The sequence below is a fragment of the Oncorhynchus mykiss genome, chromosome 13 (assembly GCF_013265735.2).
Source record: "Oncorhynchus mykiss isolate Arlee chromosome 13, USDA_OmykA_1.1, whole genome shotgun sequence".
Taxonomy (NCBI): Eukaryota; Metazoa; Chordata; class Actinopteri; order Salmoniformes; family Salmonidae; genus Oncorhynchus; species Oncorhynchus mykiss.
This window is the reverse complement of record NC_048577.1, coordinates 9992330-10011713: the sequence shown is the minus strand read 5'-3', so window position 1 is coordinate 10011713 and position 19384 is coordinate 9992330. Positions and strand designations below refer to the sequence as shown.

The 19384-nt window shown below is 41.2% G+C and overlaps 1 protein-coding gene across 1 annotated transcript in view; it reads right to left on the bottom strand.

Annotated features, from left to right (window-relative positions):
• Positions 1-12643: 12643 nt before the first annotated feature.
• LOC110493424 (voltage-dependent T-type calcium channel subunit alpha-1I-like) overlaps positions 12644-19384 on the bottom strand; it is a 23182-nt gene continuing 16441 nt past the window's right edge. Inside the window, exons 3-5 of the mRNA XM_036940193.1 lie at positions 15121-15255; positions 13636-13831; positions 12644-13150 (exon numbers count right to left, since the gene is read on the bottom strand). Of these exons, the coding sequence (XP_036796088.1) occupies positions 12780-13150; positions 13636-13831; positions 15121-15255 (702 nt within the window). The 3' untranslated portion in view covers positions 12644-12779. The remainder of the gene's footprint in view (positions 13151-13635; positions 13832-15120; positions 15256-19384) is intronic.

Sequence of the window (19384 nt, the reverse complement as noted above, 5' to 3'; positions counted from 1 at the left end):
TGTTACCCTCTTTCAGCTTTACAGATCACATTGTCATGAAAATGTCTCCTTCTGATTGCTGCGCTAAAGGGGGAGAGGAGAGAGTGACAGAGAGAGGAGAGGGAAGGAGACAATGTGATCTAAGAAAATGAGACTTGGGAAATGGTTCTGGAATGAGTGGGATCTGTCTGTTTGAGAGTAAGAGAGTTAGTTGCTGGTTGAAAATAAATAAATGAATGGGTTTCTCAAGATAATATTGGTTGTACAGTACCAGCACTATGTAAATATATGGATATTCCTGAGTTAACGTGAGCTAGCCTACTGACCCCTTTTCTTATTCAGAACAAAATGGCCGCTGTTGTGATTGATGTGTTTGTCCTTTAAGAGCGAGCACAGATAGATCATGATGGTGACACACGAGCGCATACACACACACACACACACACACACACACACACACACACACACACACACGGATGCACACACACACACAGCACCTCCCCCTTCAACCTCAATCAGACACACACTGACACCACACACAGACCAGATGAGAGAGGAAACCTCATCAACAATGACAATAATTTGCTTTCCATTATATTTCTCTTCACTGTGGTTTCAGTAATTGAAACAGAGGGGATATCAAGTATCTTATTGGGCTGTAGTAATACCAATTTGACTGCCTATTAGGCTAATGAAAAGCACACACACACACGCACACGCACACACGCACGCACGCACACACACACACACACACACACACACACACACACACACACACACACACACACACACACACACACACACACACACACACACACAGACTGTACTCATTAACTCCTTGCACTATTCATGTGCAGTACTTTATGTGACTGAATATGGTCCTTATATGGTCATAAACCCTAAGCCTAGATAAGGAAATAGACTGGTAATTGCATGTCTTCATCTACAGGCTCTTCGTTGTCATTCACCTCCATTAAACAAAGACTCTGTGACAGCAAAACACATGTAGCCGCTTCAGTGATTAATTGGCTATCTGAGCCCACCAGTTTCTAAAACCCACTAGTGTTGCATTGCAATATATATATATATTTTAGAGCAATTCCAATTAAATTGAGAGAGTTCTTATCTTCTTATTTCTGTAAAGAATGCAATCTAGTGGTAAAGCCCTTCAGTTTGGTCTTAGTGTGTGTGTGCATGTACGTATAATCCACATTCCCCTGCGACAAAACATGAACCATTTATTAAATCACATTATGTTTCCACGTGAAGGCGTTCTCTACAGTTCGCAATGATCCATTTTCATGTGGTTCTCATTTCCCCACTTTGTTGTGAAAACTGCTTTTGGATGATGAAATGTGAATAGATTCATCCCACATTCATATACATGATCATTTAAAAACCACCCAGAAGGTTTCATTCTACGGAACACAATATGAAGACAATCACGTAAAGGTGCAAACTGGAATATTTGCAAGTGTTTTTGGAAATCAGTGATACATTCCCATTGGTTTGAGAAGACCAATCAGCCTATTGTATAACACGGTGTAAAGTCGTCTGAACTCCATCCATTATAACCAATGGGACAGGTGTAGTCTATAACAGGCGTCTACCATCTTAATTAGTGTTCAATTAAGTCAATGTGACGGCTCAATCTGTCAGTCAGACGAAGATCACATGACCTCTAAGCTACCTGTCAAGCTAAATCAATCAAGACACGCTAGTTTACAGATTAGCGTTAGCCGCAGCACTAACAGTGCAGGGAGATAGGGACGTTGACTTGAACGATGCTTAATTACTGTTGACACATTAGGACCCCACGGGTGGTCTTGTCACTGCCTGTGTTCAAATGGCAGGTGAATAGACACCTCCACATGCTGCGTTGCTACCGAAGGGTCCTATAACTGAGTGACACACACAGCAATGACAGCATGAATTCACACATCACATGCACTGCCCCCCCCTCTCTCTTTCTCTCCATCCCTCTCTTTACTCTGAGGTGATGGCACTTTGAACAGTGTTAAACTGCATATCTATTTCATTACATCAACTGTTCTGAGATGTGAGAGAAGAGAGAACCTGTGTATCCTGAGGGTGATAACTTCAAAGGACCATCCCTCCCTCCCTTCCACATCCCTCTCTCGCTCGCTTGCTCGCTACCTCCCTCCTCCCTTGCTCCCTCCCTCCCTCCCTTGCTCCCTCCCTCCATGTATCCCAGATGTCCGTATGCACCCAGAACAGAATTCAACATCAACCCTCTCCACAGCTGGCCAACATCTAACAAGCTAAGGCTGGGGCCATGCCAGCGAAGGTGTGTGTGTGTGTGTGTGTGTATACACACTACACACCTATCACCATCCTTTCACTCTCATTCATCCCTATTCATTCCTATTCTTCCTTCGCTTGTGTTAGTCTGATCAAACACACCTAGTAACCTTTGTGCTTCTCTCTCTGTCTCTCTGTCTTCATCTAATTCAATAGAATGTGAGTACAGTACATCAAGGGCTTGTAGATTGCTGTGGACAGCTGTGTGTTAGTGTTAGTGGTTAAATGCCTGTTCACGTAAGCAGTCTTTTGATCAGACAGGTTCTCTCCAGGGGGGAGGAGGGAGCCGCAGGTGTACCAGCGTATCAAGCTGTGTGTGTGTGTGTCTGTATGTGTGTGTGTGCGTGTGCGTGTCCATGTGCATGCGTGTGTGCGTGTGTGTGCGTGCGTGTGCTTTTCGATCAGTCTGGTTCTCTCCAAGGGAGGTAAAGCCCCAGGTGTACAAGTGTTACAGACTTGTCCCAAATAGCCCCCTTTTCCCAATATAGTGCACTACTTTTAACCTCAGGGTATTATAGGGAATAGAGGGCCACTTGCAAAGCTACCATAGATTGATGTTAAAAACCCTTTCAAACTTAGAGGACGAGACCCAGTCACAGAAAGCTAGTGTTGTTAACACTTAATAGTGTTTGAATGAAGGCTTGGCTAGGCTAGCTGATAATGTGCATGTTGCTGCTGAATACCAAGAAACCCACAGGAAAGATTGTGACTAGGATCAATGACTTTCATACATCCATTTTTTTCTTCAATTGCAGCCATTTCCTACAATGGTGTAGTAGGTCCTATTTCGGGCAGAGGGACGAGCATTCACAAACACACACACTCATTCAAGTAGACAAACACACCTGCTGCTAAGAGTCATACGCTTCTCTTTGATACTTGTAGATGTCAAACACTCTCTAGTGTTGGAAGCTGTGTGAGGAAGACTGTGATGCTACGGTTCATCATTTAAGACACTAAACAGTGAGACACGGCTCTGAAGACAGCAGGACATGAAAGACAAAGAAAAGAGGGGGAAAAATGAAAAGAGAAGATAAACTGCCATCTGATATATCTCTGTGAGACTGAACAGCATCTAATCTGACGTGATGAGATAAGAGATGTGTTCATTTCAGCTACTGTATCAAAGGCTTACTAAACACCCGGTTGGTTGAATAGCAGCCTTTTGTAGTAAACAACATTTCTTCTGGCCTCAAATCTTTTGAAATATCTGTGAACAAAATATTTTTGAACATATGTAGTCTCGTGAAGTTTGTATTTTAACATGGTGTTAGCATCATGGAACGTTAAGGGGCTTTAAAAACCGGGCAAAGAAAAATCTGCTGTTTTTTAAAGTAACCGAAATGACATTTATATTTGTGTGGACCAAGTGATTAAATCTGAAGCCAACTACAAGTGCCAAACCCACGGTTTCTCATTTTAAATATTTGTCAAAGATATTATCCTTGTTTCCACACACACACACATCAGGGTCCTAAGAGACACTGAAGCTTCTATTTGATTTGATTATCTTTTAGCTCATGTCTCTGACTTGGTCTATCTGTTTATTGAGCTAGAACAACCAAGAGGAATGCCCAAGGTAAATGAAGAAGGCTATTTGAATAGTTGGAGTAGTTTGGAGCCCGTTATGTTTAGCGAGAGAGAAGAAGAACACCAGATTTAGAGTTTCAACATTGACACGGATGAATATGCATTAATACACAGGTTGGGTTTGTGTTCTTTTCTAATTGTGATATTCTATCCTTACAAATCTACTCTCAAAATGACATACACATGTAGGCAGCACTAACAAACCTGCACTTCGTCCTTACAATCAAAACAGACAACATCCCATGTGAAAGAGTCTCCCGTTCAATAAGTCATCACTAGGAATTATGCATTGAAACGGAGCTATCAACTGCTAGGGTTCCCACACAGCTGCTACTACGACCAATCAGTAACGTAATCAATGAACACTTGGGAGAGAATGAGACTTTGGGTGCCTCAAGAAAAGGGTCAACGGGTTAACATGGGAAGATGAAAAGGGTCAAAGGTTAACATGGGAAGATGAAAAGGTTCAAGGTTTAACATGGGAAGATGAAAAGGGTCAATGGTTAACATGGGAAGATGAAAAGGGTCAAAGGTTAACATGGGAAGATGAAAAGAGTCAACGGTTAACATGAGAAGATGAAAAGGGTAAACGGGTTAACATGGGAAGATGAAAAGGGTCAAAGGTTAACATGGGAAGATGAAAAGGGTCCGACATTCAAATGAATGATGACGCGTCCTGTAAATGAGACGAGTCGCCATGTTAAAGAATCAAGAATTCGCAGAGGTTGAGAAGCTAATCCACTTTTATGACTCTAAGCTGACATTTCACAAAAGAATAACAACATGCAACTTAGGGGGCGGGGGAAAAGACAAGAACAAAAGACATCCTGATCCTACCATCTTGGAATACACAGACATTCTAACACATCATAATTGAATGACCTTTGAATCTCATTGGAGCCTATTGACATTTTACTGTAATACATAATAGCGATATATTTGAACCCTCTTGCCTATCTCCTACCTATACCTGTGTCATATATATCTGTATGCTTCAAATATTGCATATCTCATACTCAGGGGGATAATATGTTAAATAAACTGGCTTTTCCAACTGGGTATTTTAAAGTGGCACTTCGCTACTTATTTAACCTGATATTCCTACTGTCCTTCCTGCAACATGCCGGTGTCCACATGGAGATATTGAATATGAGCTTAGAAAATAGTGGAGTGCCCCTTTAATTCTAACGGATAATGAGAAAGAATGAAAGGAGGATAAGCTGGACGACGAGCGATCGAGTGAGAGATTTGTTCCTCTCTGATCTCTTCCTGTCTTCAGGAAAAACCAAAACATACTGCAGGTAAGCGGACATCTTTGACATCTTTGTGGTTGTGGTGTGGGTGCGCTTGTGTATTTACATCTGAGTGTGAGCGTTGAAAAAAATATTTTATAGATCCACTTCAGTGTTTTCTGTAATCCACCTGAGGTATACAATTTTCCTTCAAAACGTCGATACACAACGCTGCACAAATGTCAACAAGGGGGGGACAAGAGACAAGAACTCCATTTTGTGAAACTGACCGGGACTTTGTTTTACTTTGTGTTTCACCAACCAAGATGGCGTCCGATCTCGATCTCTCATTGGATATGGTGCATCTATCCAGTAGGGACAGGAGAGCATCTTCTCTGAAGCCCTTGGTTCATGGGTGATTCATGAGAACATTGTCTATTCCTCTATGGTACGGCATATGTTCTCATTCACTCCCCACGTCTCTTCACTATAGCTCTCACATATTGATTTATTTTCCATTCAAAAGGTGCCCTTTTGCTAATTCTAGTATTTCTAGATTAGCCTTTATATCTCATCCTAACACACACAGAGGGACACATCTGCATTCATACAGATCCAATATGTTTTATAACTAGAAAACCCATCAAATATGCAACCTTGATTTTTTTTCACCTATCAAATGTTAAGCTAAAAGAAAAAGTTGGTAATCAATGCTACCTTATAGATGTGAATAAAAAACAACAACTCTGTACAAAGTCTCATCGAAAGGACTCTACAATCTGCTTATCTTAATAATGAGCATTGTCTTTTTTCAAGAGGACAAAACCATTAGACTACCATTAGCCACTGGGCTATGCTAGCCCTGTTGTCAATCACAGGAGCATTAGCATTAGCCGCTAAGCTAGCCCTGTTAGTCAATCGTTTTCTTTTCGAGTTTCATCAATGTTCCGACAATGCTCACACGGAATTCACATTGTGGTACTTTTTTTGCTTTTCTTTGGGTATGGATGAGGGCGACTATACTCCATGCAAGCCCAGAATTAGCATGTTTTTCAAGGGTCCTGTCATTGCTGTAGTCCTCTCAAAGAATATCCACATGTCTCAGAAAATGAGATGCCTTAATTAAACTCCATTACCCAGAAGTCATTGTAATCCTCCACAAAATGTATACCAATCACTCAGCTTCAATTTTCACCCAATCGTCATGGAAAGAAGAGAACATGGACATCTCACTGATGAAAGAGAGAGAGCGAAATAGGGAGGAGACGAGTTCATTGAACAGATATCAATCAAACACCTCTGGAGGAGAAAAAAAAGTTCCAACCGATAGATAAAGTTTCATCTGTTTTTCCTCGAGCCGGAATCCATCATCTGGCTTGTACCTTTAACTCCAAACCCCATCTCCCCTTCCTGTCCACCCCTCTTCTCAGTCCAAGGGTTGGTGAGGTACCCATGAGCATCTATCTCATAGTACTGTTGTCCATCTTTACTCCTGACAGAAAGATTTGCCTGGTCCAAACTCCCAGTGCTATTACATTTTTTCACCAGAGGGGGTGCCAGGGAGCTAGGTGACAGCAGTGACGTCAGAGACAAACTACTAAGTGTCTCTGATAAACGTTCGCTGTTAAAAGCCTGACTGGATCCTTCGCCTCCCATCCCTATCCCACAATCGTCATCTGAAGGGTCCATAGAGTCTTGCCTTGGGCACCCGGGACTGGTGCTGCTGCCACAGCTGCTCTGGCTCCTCTGGTGCCCTCTAGTGGCTTGGAGGTTGAATGCTGTACTGCGGCCTCTCATTGAGGGGTGACCCAGCGATCTGGGGGTTTGTCGTGTTTCGTCGAGGTGAGGGAGGGGGAGAGGGCAGAGGAGAGGCAGGGCCAGGGAGAGTCCCAGGTCTCCTCGAGGGGGGGAGATGCTAAAGCTGAGACCTTCCTCCAGGGTGGTCTGGAGGCTTCCCTCGGAGCTGCCTGTGGCCAGGGACGAGTCACTGTGGGACTGGTGCTGAGGAAGGATAGAGGGGATTGCGGGGTGGAGGGATAGCAAGGGGGGAAAGAAGAGAGAGCAGTAAGGAGAGAGAGAGAGAGAGACAGAGACAGAGAGAGATAGACAGTAAGAGAGAGAGAAGTGAAAGAAACAGAGAGATAGACAGTAAGACAGAAAGAGAGAGAAAAAAGTGAATGAGAGCGGGATGAAGTATTTAAGCACAAGAACCAAGAAAACAGAGAGTCAAGTAGAGAAGGGATGACCTCGCTAATTAGTGTAGTGCTGCAGAAATGTACTGGAACAGAATCTCACAAAGCACTCTGGAAATGACATAAACAAAACAAATTGATACAGAAAAGGTCAGTTGCATACTGTTGCCATGGTTGCCTCTGAAGCAGAAGAAGAATATTGCTTGTTTTTGTGTGCCATGAACTGAAAATGCACACTTAGCACCGTAGAATACCATTTAAATGAAAAATACTGTGCACTAAAGTCTAAATGGGAAGATATAAAGGTCTGAATAGGAAGATATAAAGGTCTGAATAGGAAGATATAAAGGTCTGAATAGGAAGATATAAAGGTCTGAATAGGGTCTGAATAGGAAGATATAAAGGTCTGAATAGGAAGATATAAAGGTCTGAATAGGAAGATATAAAGGTCTGAATAGTAAGATATAAAGGTCTGAATAGGGTCTGAATAGGAAGATATAAAGGTCTGAATAGGAAGATATAAAGGTCTGAATAGGAAGATATAAAGGTCTGAATAGGAAGATATAAAGATCTGAATAGGAAGATATAAAGGTCTGAATAGGAAGATATAAAGGTCTGAATAGGAAGATATAAAGGTCTGAATAGGAAGATATAAAGGTCTGAATAGGAAGATATAAAGGTCTGAATAGGGTCTGAATAGGAAGATATAAAGGTCTGAACAGGAAGATATAAAGGTCTGAATAGGAAGATATAAAGGTCTGAATAGGAAGATATAAAGGTCTGAATAGGAAGATATAAAGGTCTGAATAGGAAGATATAAAGGTCTGAACAGGAAGATATTAAGGTCTGAATAGGAAGATATAAAGGTCTGAACAGGAAGATATAAAGGTCTGAATAGGAAGATATAAAGGTCTGAATAGGAAGATATTAAGGTCTGAATAGGAAGATAAGGTCTGAATAGGAAGATATAAAGGTCTGAATAGGAAGATATTAAGGTCTGAATAGGAAGATATAAAGGTCTGAATAGGAAGATATAAAGGTCTGAATAGGAAGATATAATGGTCTGAATAGGAAGATATAAAGGTCTGAATAGGAAGATATAAAGGTCTGAATAGGAAGATATAAAGGTCTGAATAGGAATATATAAAGGTCTGAATAGGAAGATATAAAGGTCTGAATAGGGTCTGAATAGGAAGATATAAAGGTCTGAACAGGAAGATATAAAGGTCTGAATAGGAAGATATAAAGGTCTGAATAGGAAGATATAACGGTCTGAATAGGAAGATATCTAAGGTCTGAATAGGAAGATATAAAGGTCTGAATAGGGTCTGAATAGGAAGATATAAAGGTCTGAATAGGAAGATATAAAGGTCTGAATAGGAAGATATAAAGGTCTGAATAGGAAGATATAACGGTCTGAATAGGAAGATATTAAGGTCTGAATAGGAAGATATAAAGGTCTGAATAGGGTCTGAATAGGAAGATATTAAGGTCTGAATAGGAAGATATAAAGGTCTGAATAGGGTCTGAATAGGAAGATATAAAGGTCTGAATAGGAAGATATAAAGGTCTGAATAGGGTCTGAATAGGAAGATATTAAGGTCTGAATAGGAAGATATAAAGGTCTGAATAGGGTCTGAATAGGAAGATATAAAGGTCTGAATAGGAAGATATAAAGGTCTGAATAGGAAGATATAAAGGTCTGAATAGGAAGATATTAAGGTCTGAATAGGAAGATATAAAGGTCTGAATAGGGTCTGAATAGGAAGATATTAAGGTCTGAATAGGAAGATATAAAGGTCTGAATAGGAAGATATTAAGGTCTGAATAGGAAGATATAAAGGTCTGAATAGGAAGATATTAAGGTCTGAATAGGAAGATATAAAGGTCTGAATAGGAAGATATTAAGGTCTGAATAGGAAGATATAAAGGTCTGAATAGGAAGATATTAAGGTCTGAATAGGAAGATATAAAGGTCTGAATAGGAAGATATTAAGGTCTGAATAGGAAGATATAAAGGTCTGAATAGGATGATATTAAGGTCTGAATAGGAAGATATAAAGGTCTGAATAGGAAGATATAAAGGTCTGAATAGGAAGATATAAAGGTCTGAATAGGAAGATATAAAGGTCTGAATAGGAAGATATTAAGGTCTGAATAGGAAGATATAAAGGTCTGAATAAGAAGATGTATAATTCAACTTTGATGCACTCACTCCTTACAGATATGCCCATGTATTGTGTTTTATTCCTTAATAACTGTCTCAACCACAGTGAGTGAGCTCAACCACAAATGGCTGCTGTGCATCAGCTGGATACTTCCCCCTCTTAGAATATAAAAGAAGCTGCAGTATATTGTAAATGTAATCTCTTATAGTAAGCATCCCCATGGACCTTAACTCTAGTGGAGTGTAGCCCTTACCAACGAGTGAAAAACAACTGAATCTGATTGGTATTTCACCCCATAAAGTCAATCCATTATAACACCCATGGCTGTTACACTGAAGTTCATATACGACACTATATGATAGCACACACCTGAATATACGGTCGATCTCCAAGGCATTTCTAGTTGATCGGCAAATATTTATGTAAAAAACCCAACGATAGGGTCTCCCGAGTGGCCCAGCGGTCTAAGGCACTGCATTGCAATGCTTGAGGCATCACTACAGACCCAGGTTCGATCCCAGGCTGTGTCACCGGCTGTGACCGGGTGACGCACGATTGGCACAGCATTGTCCGGGTTTGGACTGCAGGGATGTTCTTGTCCCATTGTGCCCTAGCGACTCCTTGTGGCGGGCTGTGCGCCAGTTGTACTGTGCTTCCTCTGACACATTGGTGCAGGTTAAGTGAGCATTGTGTCAAGAAGCATTGCTGCTTGCTGTTTTGGAGGACGTATGGCTCTATACCTTCACCTCAGTACAGGAGTTTCAGCGATGGGACAAGAGTGTAACTACCAATTGGGGAGAAAAAAGGGTAGAAATAAACGATAAAGCCTATTTTAATGTTTTATTTGTAGAGGCACCCTATTCAGCTGCACTGCACAACATTTTTTAACCATTTCATGTGACTAAAGGTACAAACTCTTCCTGCCTGGTGAGAGCAAATCAACTGCGCTATAGGCCTACCGCTGGCCAATCGGATGGCTCAGATTACCGTGTCTGCAATGATGAGACAGGCGTAAAAGAAAGATACAGGAAAGTTGTGAGATTTCAAAACTTTTAAAACCATGAGACGAATACAGCAAAGACCTGCTGTTTTTATGAGTGAGTTCATGTTTAAGTTCTTACTAAGCACTGTCAACACTTTTTATTCAATACTTTTATTAGCCATAAAATATGTTTTCTTTGTACTTCCACTCCCGCCACAACAAGCAGTGCAGCTGTAATGAATGAGTGGGAAAGTTTATTGATAGGCGTTGTTTTATTAGCAGCTTGGGTCTTTTTTTAAACTGTTTGGGATAGGGGGCAGCATTTTCACATTCGAATGAAAAGCGCGCCCAGAGTAAATCTCCTGCTACTCAGGCCCAGAAGCTAATATATGCATATTAGTATCGGATGGAAAACACTCTGGGGTTTCTAAAACTGTTTGAATGATGTCTGTGAGTGTAACAGAACTCATATGGCAGGCGAAAACCTGAGAAAAATCCAACCAGGAAGTGGGAAATCTGAAGTTTGTAGTTTTTCAACTTGCCTATCGAATATACAGTGTCTATGGGGTCAAATTGCACTTCCTAAGGCTTCCACTAGATATCAACAGTCTTTAGAACGTTGTTTGAGGCTTCTACTGTGACGTGGGGGCGAATGAGAGCTGATGCAACCAGAGGCCTGCCAGAGTGCCATGAGCTGATCACGTGCGCACACGTGAGAGCGACATGTGTTCCATTGCAATTCTAAAGACAAAGGAATTCTTCGGTTGGAACATTATTGAATATTTATGTTAAAAACATCCTAAAGATTGATTCTATACTTCGTTTGACATGTTTCTACGAACTGTAATATGACTTTTTAAACTTTTCGTCTGAACCTCCTGGACTTGCCCACGCTTCGTGAGTTTGGATTTGTTTACCAAATGCGCTAACAAAATTTGGACATAAATGATGGACTTTATCGAACAAAATAAACATTTATTGTGGAACTGAGATTCCTGGGAGTGCATTCTGATGAAGATCATCAAAGGTAAGTGAATATTTATAATGCTATTTCTGACTTTTACTGACTCCACAACATGGCGGGTATCTGCATGGCTTGTTTTTGTGTCTGAGTGCCGTACTCAGATTATTGCATGGTTTGCTTTTTCCGTAAAGCTTTTTTGAAATCTGACACAGCGGCTGCATTAAGGAGAAGTATATCTATAATTCTGTGCATATTATGAGTATTTCTGTATATTGATGTGGCTCTCTGAAAATTTGCCGGATGTTTTCGAGGCACAACATTACTGACCATAAAGCGCCAATGTAAACTGAGATTTTGAGATATAAATATGAACTTTATCAAACAAAACATACATGTATTGTGTAGCATGAAGTCCTATGAGTGCAATCTTATGAAGATCATCAAAGGTTAGTGATTCATTTTATCTCTATTTCTGCATTTTGTGACTCCTCTCTTTGGCTGGAAAATGGCTATGTGTGTTTTTGTGACTAGGCTCTGACCTAACATAATCATATGGTGTGCTTTCGCTGTAAAGCCTTTTTGAAATCGGACAAGATGGGTAGATTATCAAGAAGTCTATCGTTAATTTGGTGTCTTGCACTTGTGAATGTATGAAAGTTACATATTTATAAAAAATGTTTTTTTATTTCGCGCTCTGCCTTTTCAGCTGAATGTTTTTGAGCCTAGCCGTAAGAAGTTTTAATATCGAGAAATATTTCACTTTCTCTGTTCATAGGAGTAACAACATGAATTTGTGCATGTTGCGGTGCGATCATTTGGAAGACGGTGTCCCTTTTTTTCAGTGTCAGTAGGGTATGGTAGTAAGTGCCAGGTGCACCGGTTTGAGTTTGTCAAGAACTGCAACTCTGCAGGGTTTTTCACGCGCAACAGTTTCCTGTGCACAAGCATTTTGCTACACTCGCAAAAACATCTGCAAACTATGTGTATGCAACCAATAACATCTGCTAACCATGTGTGTGTGACCAATAACATCTGCTAACCATGTGTATGTGACCAATAACATCAGCTGACCATGTGTATGTGACCAATAACATCAGCTGACCATGTGTATGTGACCAATAACATCAGCTGACCATGTGTATGTGACCAATAACATCAGCTGACCATGTGTATGTGACCAATAACATCAGCTGACCATGTGTATGTGACCAATACAATTTTTATTTGATTTGTGTGTATCAAGAATGGTCCACCACCCAAAGGACATACAGCCAACCTGACACACCTGGGAGGGGCAACTCAATATTAGGAAGGTGTTCTTAATATTTTGTACACCCAGTGTACATTTCACTACATGAATACTCCCTCTACCAATATGACCCCATAACCTCTTACCTGGGAAACTAGGACCCTACTGTTGGCCCCTGAGGAGTCTAGGACCCTGCTTTTGGCCCCTTGGGAGTCTAGGACTCTGCTGTTGGCCCCTGGGGAGTCTAGGACACTGCTGTTGGCCCCTGGGGAGCGCAGAGAGGACCAGGAGGCTGGGGAAGGCAGCCTGGATGCCTCTCTCCCCCCTGGGTCTACCCCCGTCCTGTGGATGGGTGGGGGGACCGCTGTGGCTGTGGCGGGGTGAAAGAACTCCACAGGGAGATGGAAGAGAGGAGAGGAGGAACCTCTACATCCGACACTGCCAACCTGGTCACTGTGATGGCCATCATCATCTGTTGACATACAGTTATTATCTATAGAAAGATAGAAATGTTGCATGTAGAATGAACATGAGTTATCTATCCATTTATCCATCCATCCATCCAGTCATCCATCCAGCTGTATAACGCTAATGTTATGGTGGGAGGAAGGATAGGCATGTCATTGAATGTCGTTAATCAATGTCTTTGTGTATGCTTGCCCATCTGTCTTTTAGTTAATTAACATTGGGATGTCGGTGTAATCAACTGTGTGAATACGGAGCAAAACATAATTTTCTCTCTCACACATCTGAGCATGAGAAGGAAAACCTTCTGAATGAAATGATCATTTCAATGTCATTGCAAAGTCATGTGATCATCACTAAACACAGTCAGTTAAATACCAAGATCATAAACCAAGGTCACAAGATGAAAATGTCAACTGGTAATGTATGCACACATATCCATCAGATTTCACAAGTGCTAATGAGATGGAAGAAAAAGGAGAACAAGGTTACCTCTGTTGTGGTGGAGGAACTGGAGAGACTGGCTCTGGAACTGGGGCTGGGAACCCACCTCTAGCAGGAATCCTACCCCATCTTCAGGGCCTCTGCTGTGGGGTCGAGAACCTCCGTGCCCCCAACGCCCTCCACACCCAGCCTGAATCCCCCTCAATTCCTCAGAACTGTGGGAGTCACTGCTCCCTCTCTCCTCCTATAGAGAGAAAGAGATGGGGGGAGGGGGAGTACCTCAGAGTTATCCTATAACAAATATAAGCATTCAGGATGACTTCAATTAACACTCACATATAATCTGTAAAGTTCCAGGTACTACTGCTAGCATTATTAGAAATCAATAAGCATCTGTTGCTATGGCTATAAGGGCTAGCCCTATCTAGAGTGAATGACCATGTAACATTCTATCTCCCCCTCATTCTATCTATCTATTAGCATTTTAAGTGTATTAACCAAATGAGGCTACCCCTGGTGTAGCATGTTAAAAGAGTTCAACTACCACACTGGCATATTAGCATTGAAATAGGCATAACTTAGAGTCAAAGGTGGTTGAACTTGAATGCTTGATCTTGTTGTCAATATTTGGAAAGACTAGCATTTTGTTAGCTGATAGCACCGTTCATTAGGGGTTAGCCGAGCACGCTAGCTAACTAGCCAACATCAGCAACAACAACAACAATAACAACAACAAAAGCGTTGTCTGTGGTAAAGCAAAAGTCTCACTGTAAATAGTGTTAACTGTGAAATGAAATGACCAAATGAAATATTGATACCAATGAAATATAATTGTAATAAAAAGCACCATGGGATATTTTTCCAATTTAGAGAATTTTATACATTTTGATATTTCCTACTATTTGATACTTCATCTCTCTTCAGTCAATACATCTGTTGATTAGTAATATATTTTTCCAAACTAAAGTAATTGCAAGCTCCACAGTGCCTCGTTTTAGATTGGATATCAAATTAGTTTCAATAGAGAAAAGCAATAAGGTAAACCAGATGAAACAGCTTAGAGGAGATGGGATGATTACACACACACACACACACACACACACACACACACACGCACATCACGATCATGCTCACACACACATCACGATCATGCTCACACAAACACGCACGCGCACCCACATCGCGATCATTCTCACACACACAAACGCACACGTACACTCGCACACACGCATGCACACACACACATCACGATCTTGCTTACACGCACACACACACATACACGCACACACACAGGCACACAGACACCAACAAACACAGACCCGTCGCCCTAGCCTGCCCACGGCACATGGTGAAACACACACGGGAGCATTGATTCGCTAATCAAGCAGTTAATGCAGTGGGATGCAGTGTGTGAAAGAATGTGTTCAAGTGTGTAAGCAGTTGAATTATGCAAAAACAAAAAGTATATAGTTTCTCAGTGTGTGCGCATGTTTTGTGTCAATGAGAGTAAGTCTGTGCATGTGCACGCCCCACCTTGCCGTCCCTGACCAGGAGCTGGTAGTCACTGTGGTCGTCCAGACTAAGATCATCAGGAAGGGCCAGTGATGACGACTTGTCAGACAACTGCTCTGACATCAGAGACGCCTGCTCCACCTCAGCCAATCGGATCTGCGATACAAACACACAGAATTCCAACAGAGCACATTATGTTATTCAATACACCCAATTTCTTATGTGAAAAGTGTGAGAAACACTTGATTTTTGGTAAAAATATTATGATTCATTATAAGCACATTTAAAGTGCCAAATAATGCATATACAGTGCACAATAACACTTGCTATAAGCTGTCATAACAACTCATACAGTTCAAATGTGTTGCCCTGTATCCAGTGACTGACTAAAGTTGTAACGGACTAAAGTTGTAATGAACTAAAGTTGTAACGGACTAAAGTTGTATCTGACTAAAGTTGTAACTGACTAAAGCTGTAACTGACTAAAGTTGTAACGGACTAAAGTTGTAACGGACTAAAGTTGTAACGAACTAAAGTTGTAACGGACTAAAGTTGTAACGGACTAAAGTTGTATCGGACTAAAGTTGTAACGGACTAAAGTAGAAACTGACTAAAGTAGAAACTGACTAAAGTTGTAACGGACTACAGTTGTAACAAACTAAAGTTGTAACTGACTAAAGTAGAAACTGACTAAAGTTGTAACTGAATAAAGTTGTAACGGACTAAAGTTGTAACGGACTAAAGTTGTAACTGACTAAAGTTGTAACAGACTAAAGTTGTAACGGACTAAAGTTGTAACGGACTAAAGTTGTAACAGACTAAAGTTGTATCTGACTAAAGTTGTAACTGACTAAAGTTATAACTGACTAAAGTTGTAACTGACTAAAGTTGTAACTGACTAAAGTTGTAACGGAAAAAAGTTGTAACGGACTAAAGTTGTATCTGACTAAAGTTGTAACTGACTAAAGTTATAACTGACTAAAGTTGTAACAGACTAAAGTTGTAACTGACTAAAGTTGTAACGGACAAAAGTTGTAACGGACTAAAGTTGTAAGGGACTAAAGTTGTAACGGAATAAAGTTGTAACAGACAAAAGTTGTAACAAACTAAAGTAGTAACGGACTAAAGTTGTAACGGACTAAAGTTGTAACGGATTAAAGTTGTAACTGACTAAAGTTGTAACGGACTAAAGTTGTAACGGACAAAAGTTGCAACGGACTAAAGTTGTAACGGACTAAAGTTGTAACGGACTAAAGTTGTAACGGACAAAAGTTGTAACAAACTAAAGTTGTAACGGACTAAAGTTGTAACGGACTAAAGTTGTAACGAACTAAAGTTGTAACGGACTGAAGTTGTAACGAACTAAAGTTGTATCTGACTAAAGTTGCAACAGACTAAAGTTGCAACAGACTAAAGTTGTAACGGACTAAAGTTGTAACTGACTAAAGTTGTAACTGACTAAAGTTGTAACAGATAAAAGTTGTAACGGACTAAAGTTGTAACGGACTAAAGTTGTAACGGACAAAAGTTGTAACGGACTAAAGTTGTAACGAACTAAAGTTGTAACGGACTAAAGTTGTAACGAACTAAAGTTATATCTGACTAAAGTTGCAACAGACTAAAGTAGTAACGGACAAAAGTTGTAACGGACTAAAGTTGTAATGGACTAAAGTTGTAACGGACTAAAGTTGTAACAGACAAAAGTTGTAACGGACAAAAGTTGTAACAAACTAAAGTTGTAACGGACTAAAGTTGTAACGGACTGAAGTTGTAACAAACTAAAGTTGTATCTGACTAAAGTTGCAACAGACTAAAGTTGCAACAGACTAAAGTTGTAACGGACTAAAGTTGTAACTGACTAAAGTTGTAACAGATAAAAGTTGTAACGGACTAAAGTTGTAACGGACAAAAGTTGTAACAAACTAAAGTTGTAACGGACTAAAGTTGTAACGGACTAAAGTTGTAACGGACTAAACTTGTAACGGACTAAAGTTGTAACGGACTAAAGTTGTAACGAACTAAAGTTGTATCTGACTAAAGTTGCAACAGACTAAAGTTGTAACGGACTAAAGTTGTAACAAACTAAAGTTGTAACGGACTAAAGTTGTAACGGACTAAAGTTGTAACTGACTAAAGTAGTAACTGACTAAAGTAGTAACTGACTAAAGTTGTAACTGACTAAAGTTGTAACTGACTAAAGTTCTAACTCCCACAGTGATGTAAGTAATTGACAGCCTGCTCTCTAGGTGGACTGTGTCAAAAAGTTGAGCGGCTGATTGGCTGACAGTCATGGAGGTGGTAGTGACAGGTTGGTATGGTAATATGGCAGTATGGGTTATATCTGGACCATTAGACCGACTCTGAGGAATCTCCCTGTCAGCTGGTCTGAGCCCATCAGTATAATGAAAAAGAGGGAGGGATGGGAGAAAGAGAGAAAGGGAGAGAGAGAGAAGTGAAGAGAGAGAGAGAGATAGAGAAATAAAGAGAGAGAAAATAAAAACAATGAAGAGAGGGTGAAAGATGGAGAGAGAGAGAGAGAGAGAGAGAGAGAGAGAGAGATAGATGGATGGACAGATGATGTCAGGTTAAGGCGAGACCTCTCACTACTGTTCTCTCTGTGTGTACTGCACTACATCTAGCATAGTATGTAAAGTATGCCCACCCCCCCCCCCCCCCCCCCCCCCCCCCACACACACACACACACACACACATACACACCATCAAACATTGACATCCCAGTCATCCCACCATCATTACTGACAAGTGATGTGTTTCAGGCCCACAGTCATGAAAACCACATATTACTTATATTACTTACATATGTAGACTCAGCAAAAAAAGAAACATCCATTTTTCAGAATCCTGTCTTCAAAGATAATTCGGAAAAATCCAAATAACTTCACAGATCTTCATTGTAAAGGGTTTAAACACTGTTTCCCAGGCTTGTTTAATGAACCATAAACAATTAATGAACATGCACCTGTGGAACGGTCGTTAAGACACTAACTGCTTACAGATGGTAGGCACTTAAGGTCACAGTTATGATAACTTAGGACACTAAAGAGGCCTTTCTACTGACTCTGAAAAACACCAAAAGATAGATGCCCAGGGTCCCTGCTCATCTGCGTGAACATGCCTTAGGCATGCTGCAAGGAGGCATGAGGACTGCAGATGTGGCCAGGGCAATAAACTGCAATGTCCTTACTGTGAGACAACTAAGACAGCACTACAGGGAGACAGGACGGACAGCTGATCGTCCGCGCAGTGGCAGACCACGTGTAACAACACCTGCACAGGATTGGTACATCCGAACATCACACCGGACAGGTACAGGATGGCAACAACAACTGCCCGAGTTACACTAGGAACGCACAAACCCTCCATCAGTGCTCAGACTGTCCACAATAGGCGGAGAGAGGCTGGACTGAGGGCTTATAGGCCTGTTGTAAAGGCAGGTCCTCACCAGACATCACCCCCAGCAACAACGTCGCCTATGGGCACAAACCCACCGTTGCTGGACCAGACAGGACTGGCAAAAAGTGCTCTTCACTGACGAGTCGCGGTTTTGTCTCACCAGGGGTGATGGTCGGATTCGCATTTATCGTTGAAGGAATCAGCGTTACACCGAGGCCTATACTCTGGAGCGGGATTGATTTGGAGGTGGAGGGTCCGTCATGGTCTGGGGAGGTGTGTCACAGCATCATCGGACTGAGCTTGTTGTCATTGCAGGCAATCTCAATGCTGTGCGTTACAGGGAAGACATCCTCCTCCCTCATGTGGTACCCTTCCTGCAGGCTCATCCTGACATGACCCTCCAGCATGACAATGCCACCAGCCATACTGCTCGTTCTGTGTGTGATTTCCTGCAAGACAGGAATTTCTGCAGTATTTAATGCAGCTGGTGGCCACACCAGATACTGACTGTTACTTTTGATTTTGACCCCCCCCTTTGTTCAGGGACACATTATTCCATTTCTGTTAGTCACATGGCTGTGGAACTTGTTCAGTTTATGTCTCAGTTGTTGAATCTTGTTATGTTCATACATGTATTTACACATGTTAAGTTTGCTGAAAATAAACGCAGTTGACAGTGAGAGGATGTTTCTTACTTTGCTGAGTTTATATAGAAATGTATAGAAATGTACAGAATTAATTAAATACATGCATTCTCCAGTGTTCCCCATGGTAACTCCAGAAAGATCAAACGCAGCAGCGAATGTGCATCATAACATTATTCCCAAAGGTTACGTCTGGTAGCGATGCAAACACACACACACACACACAC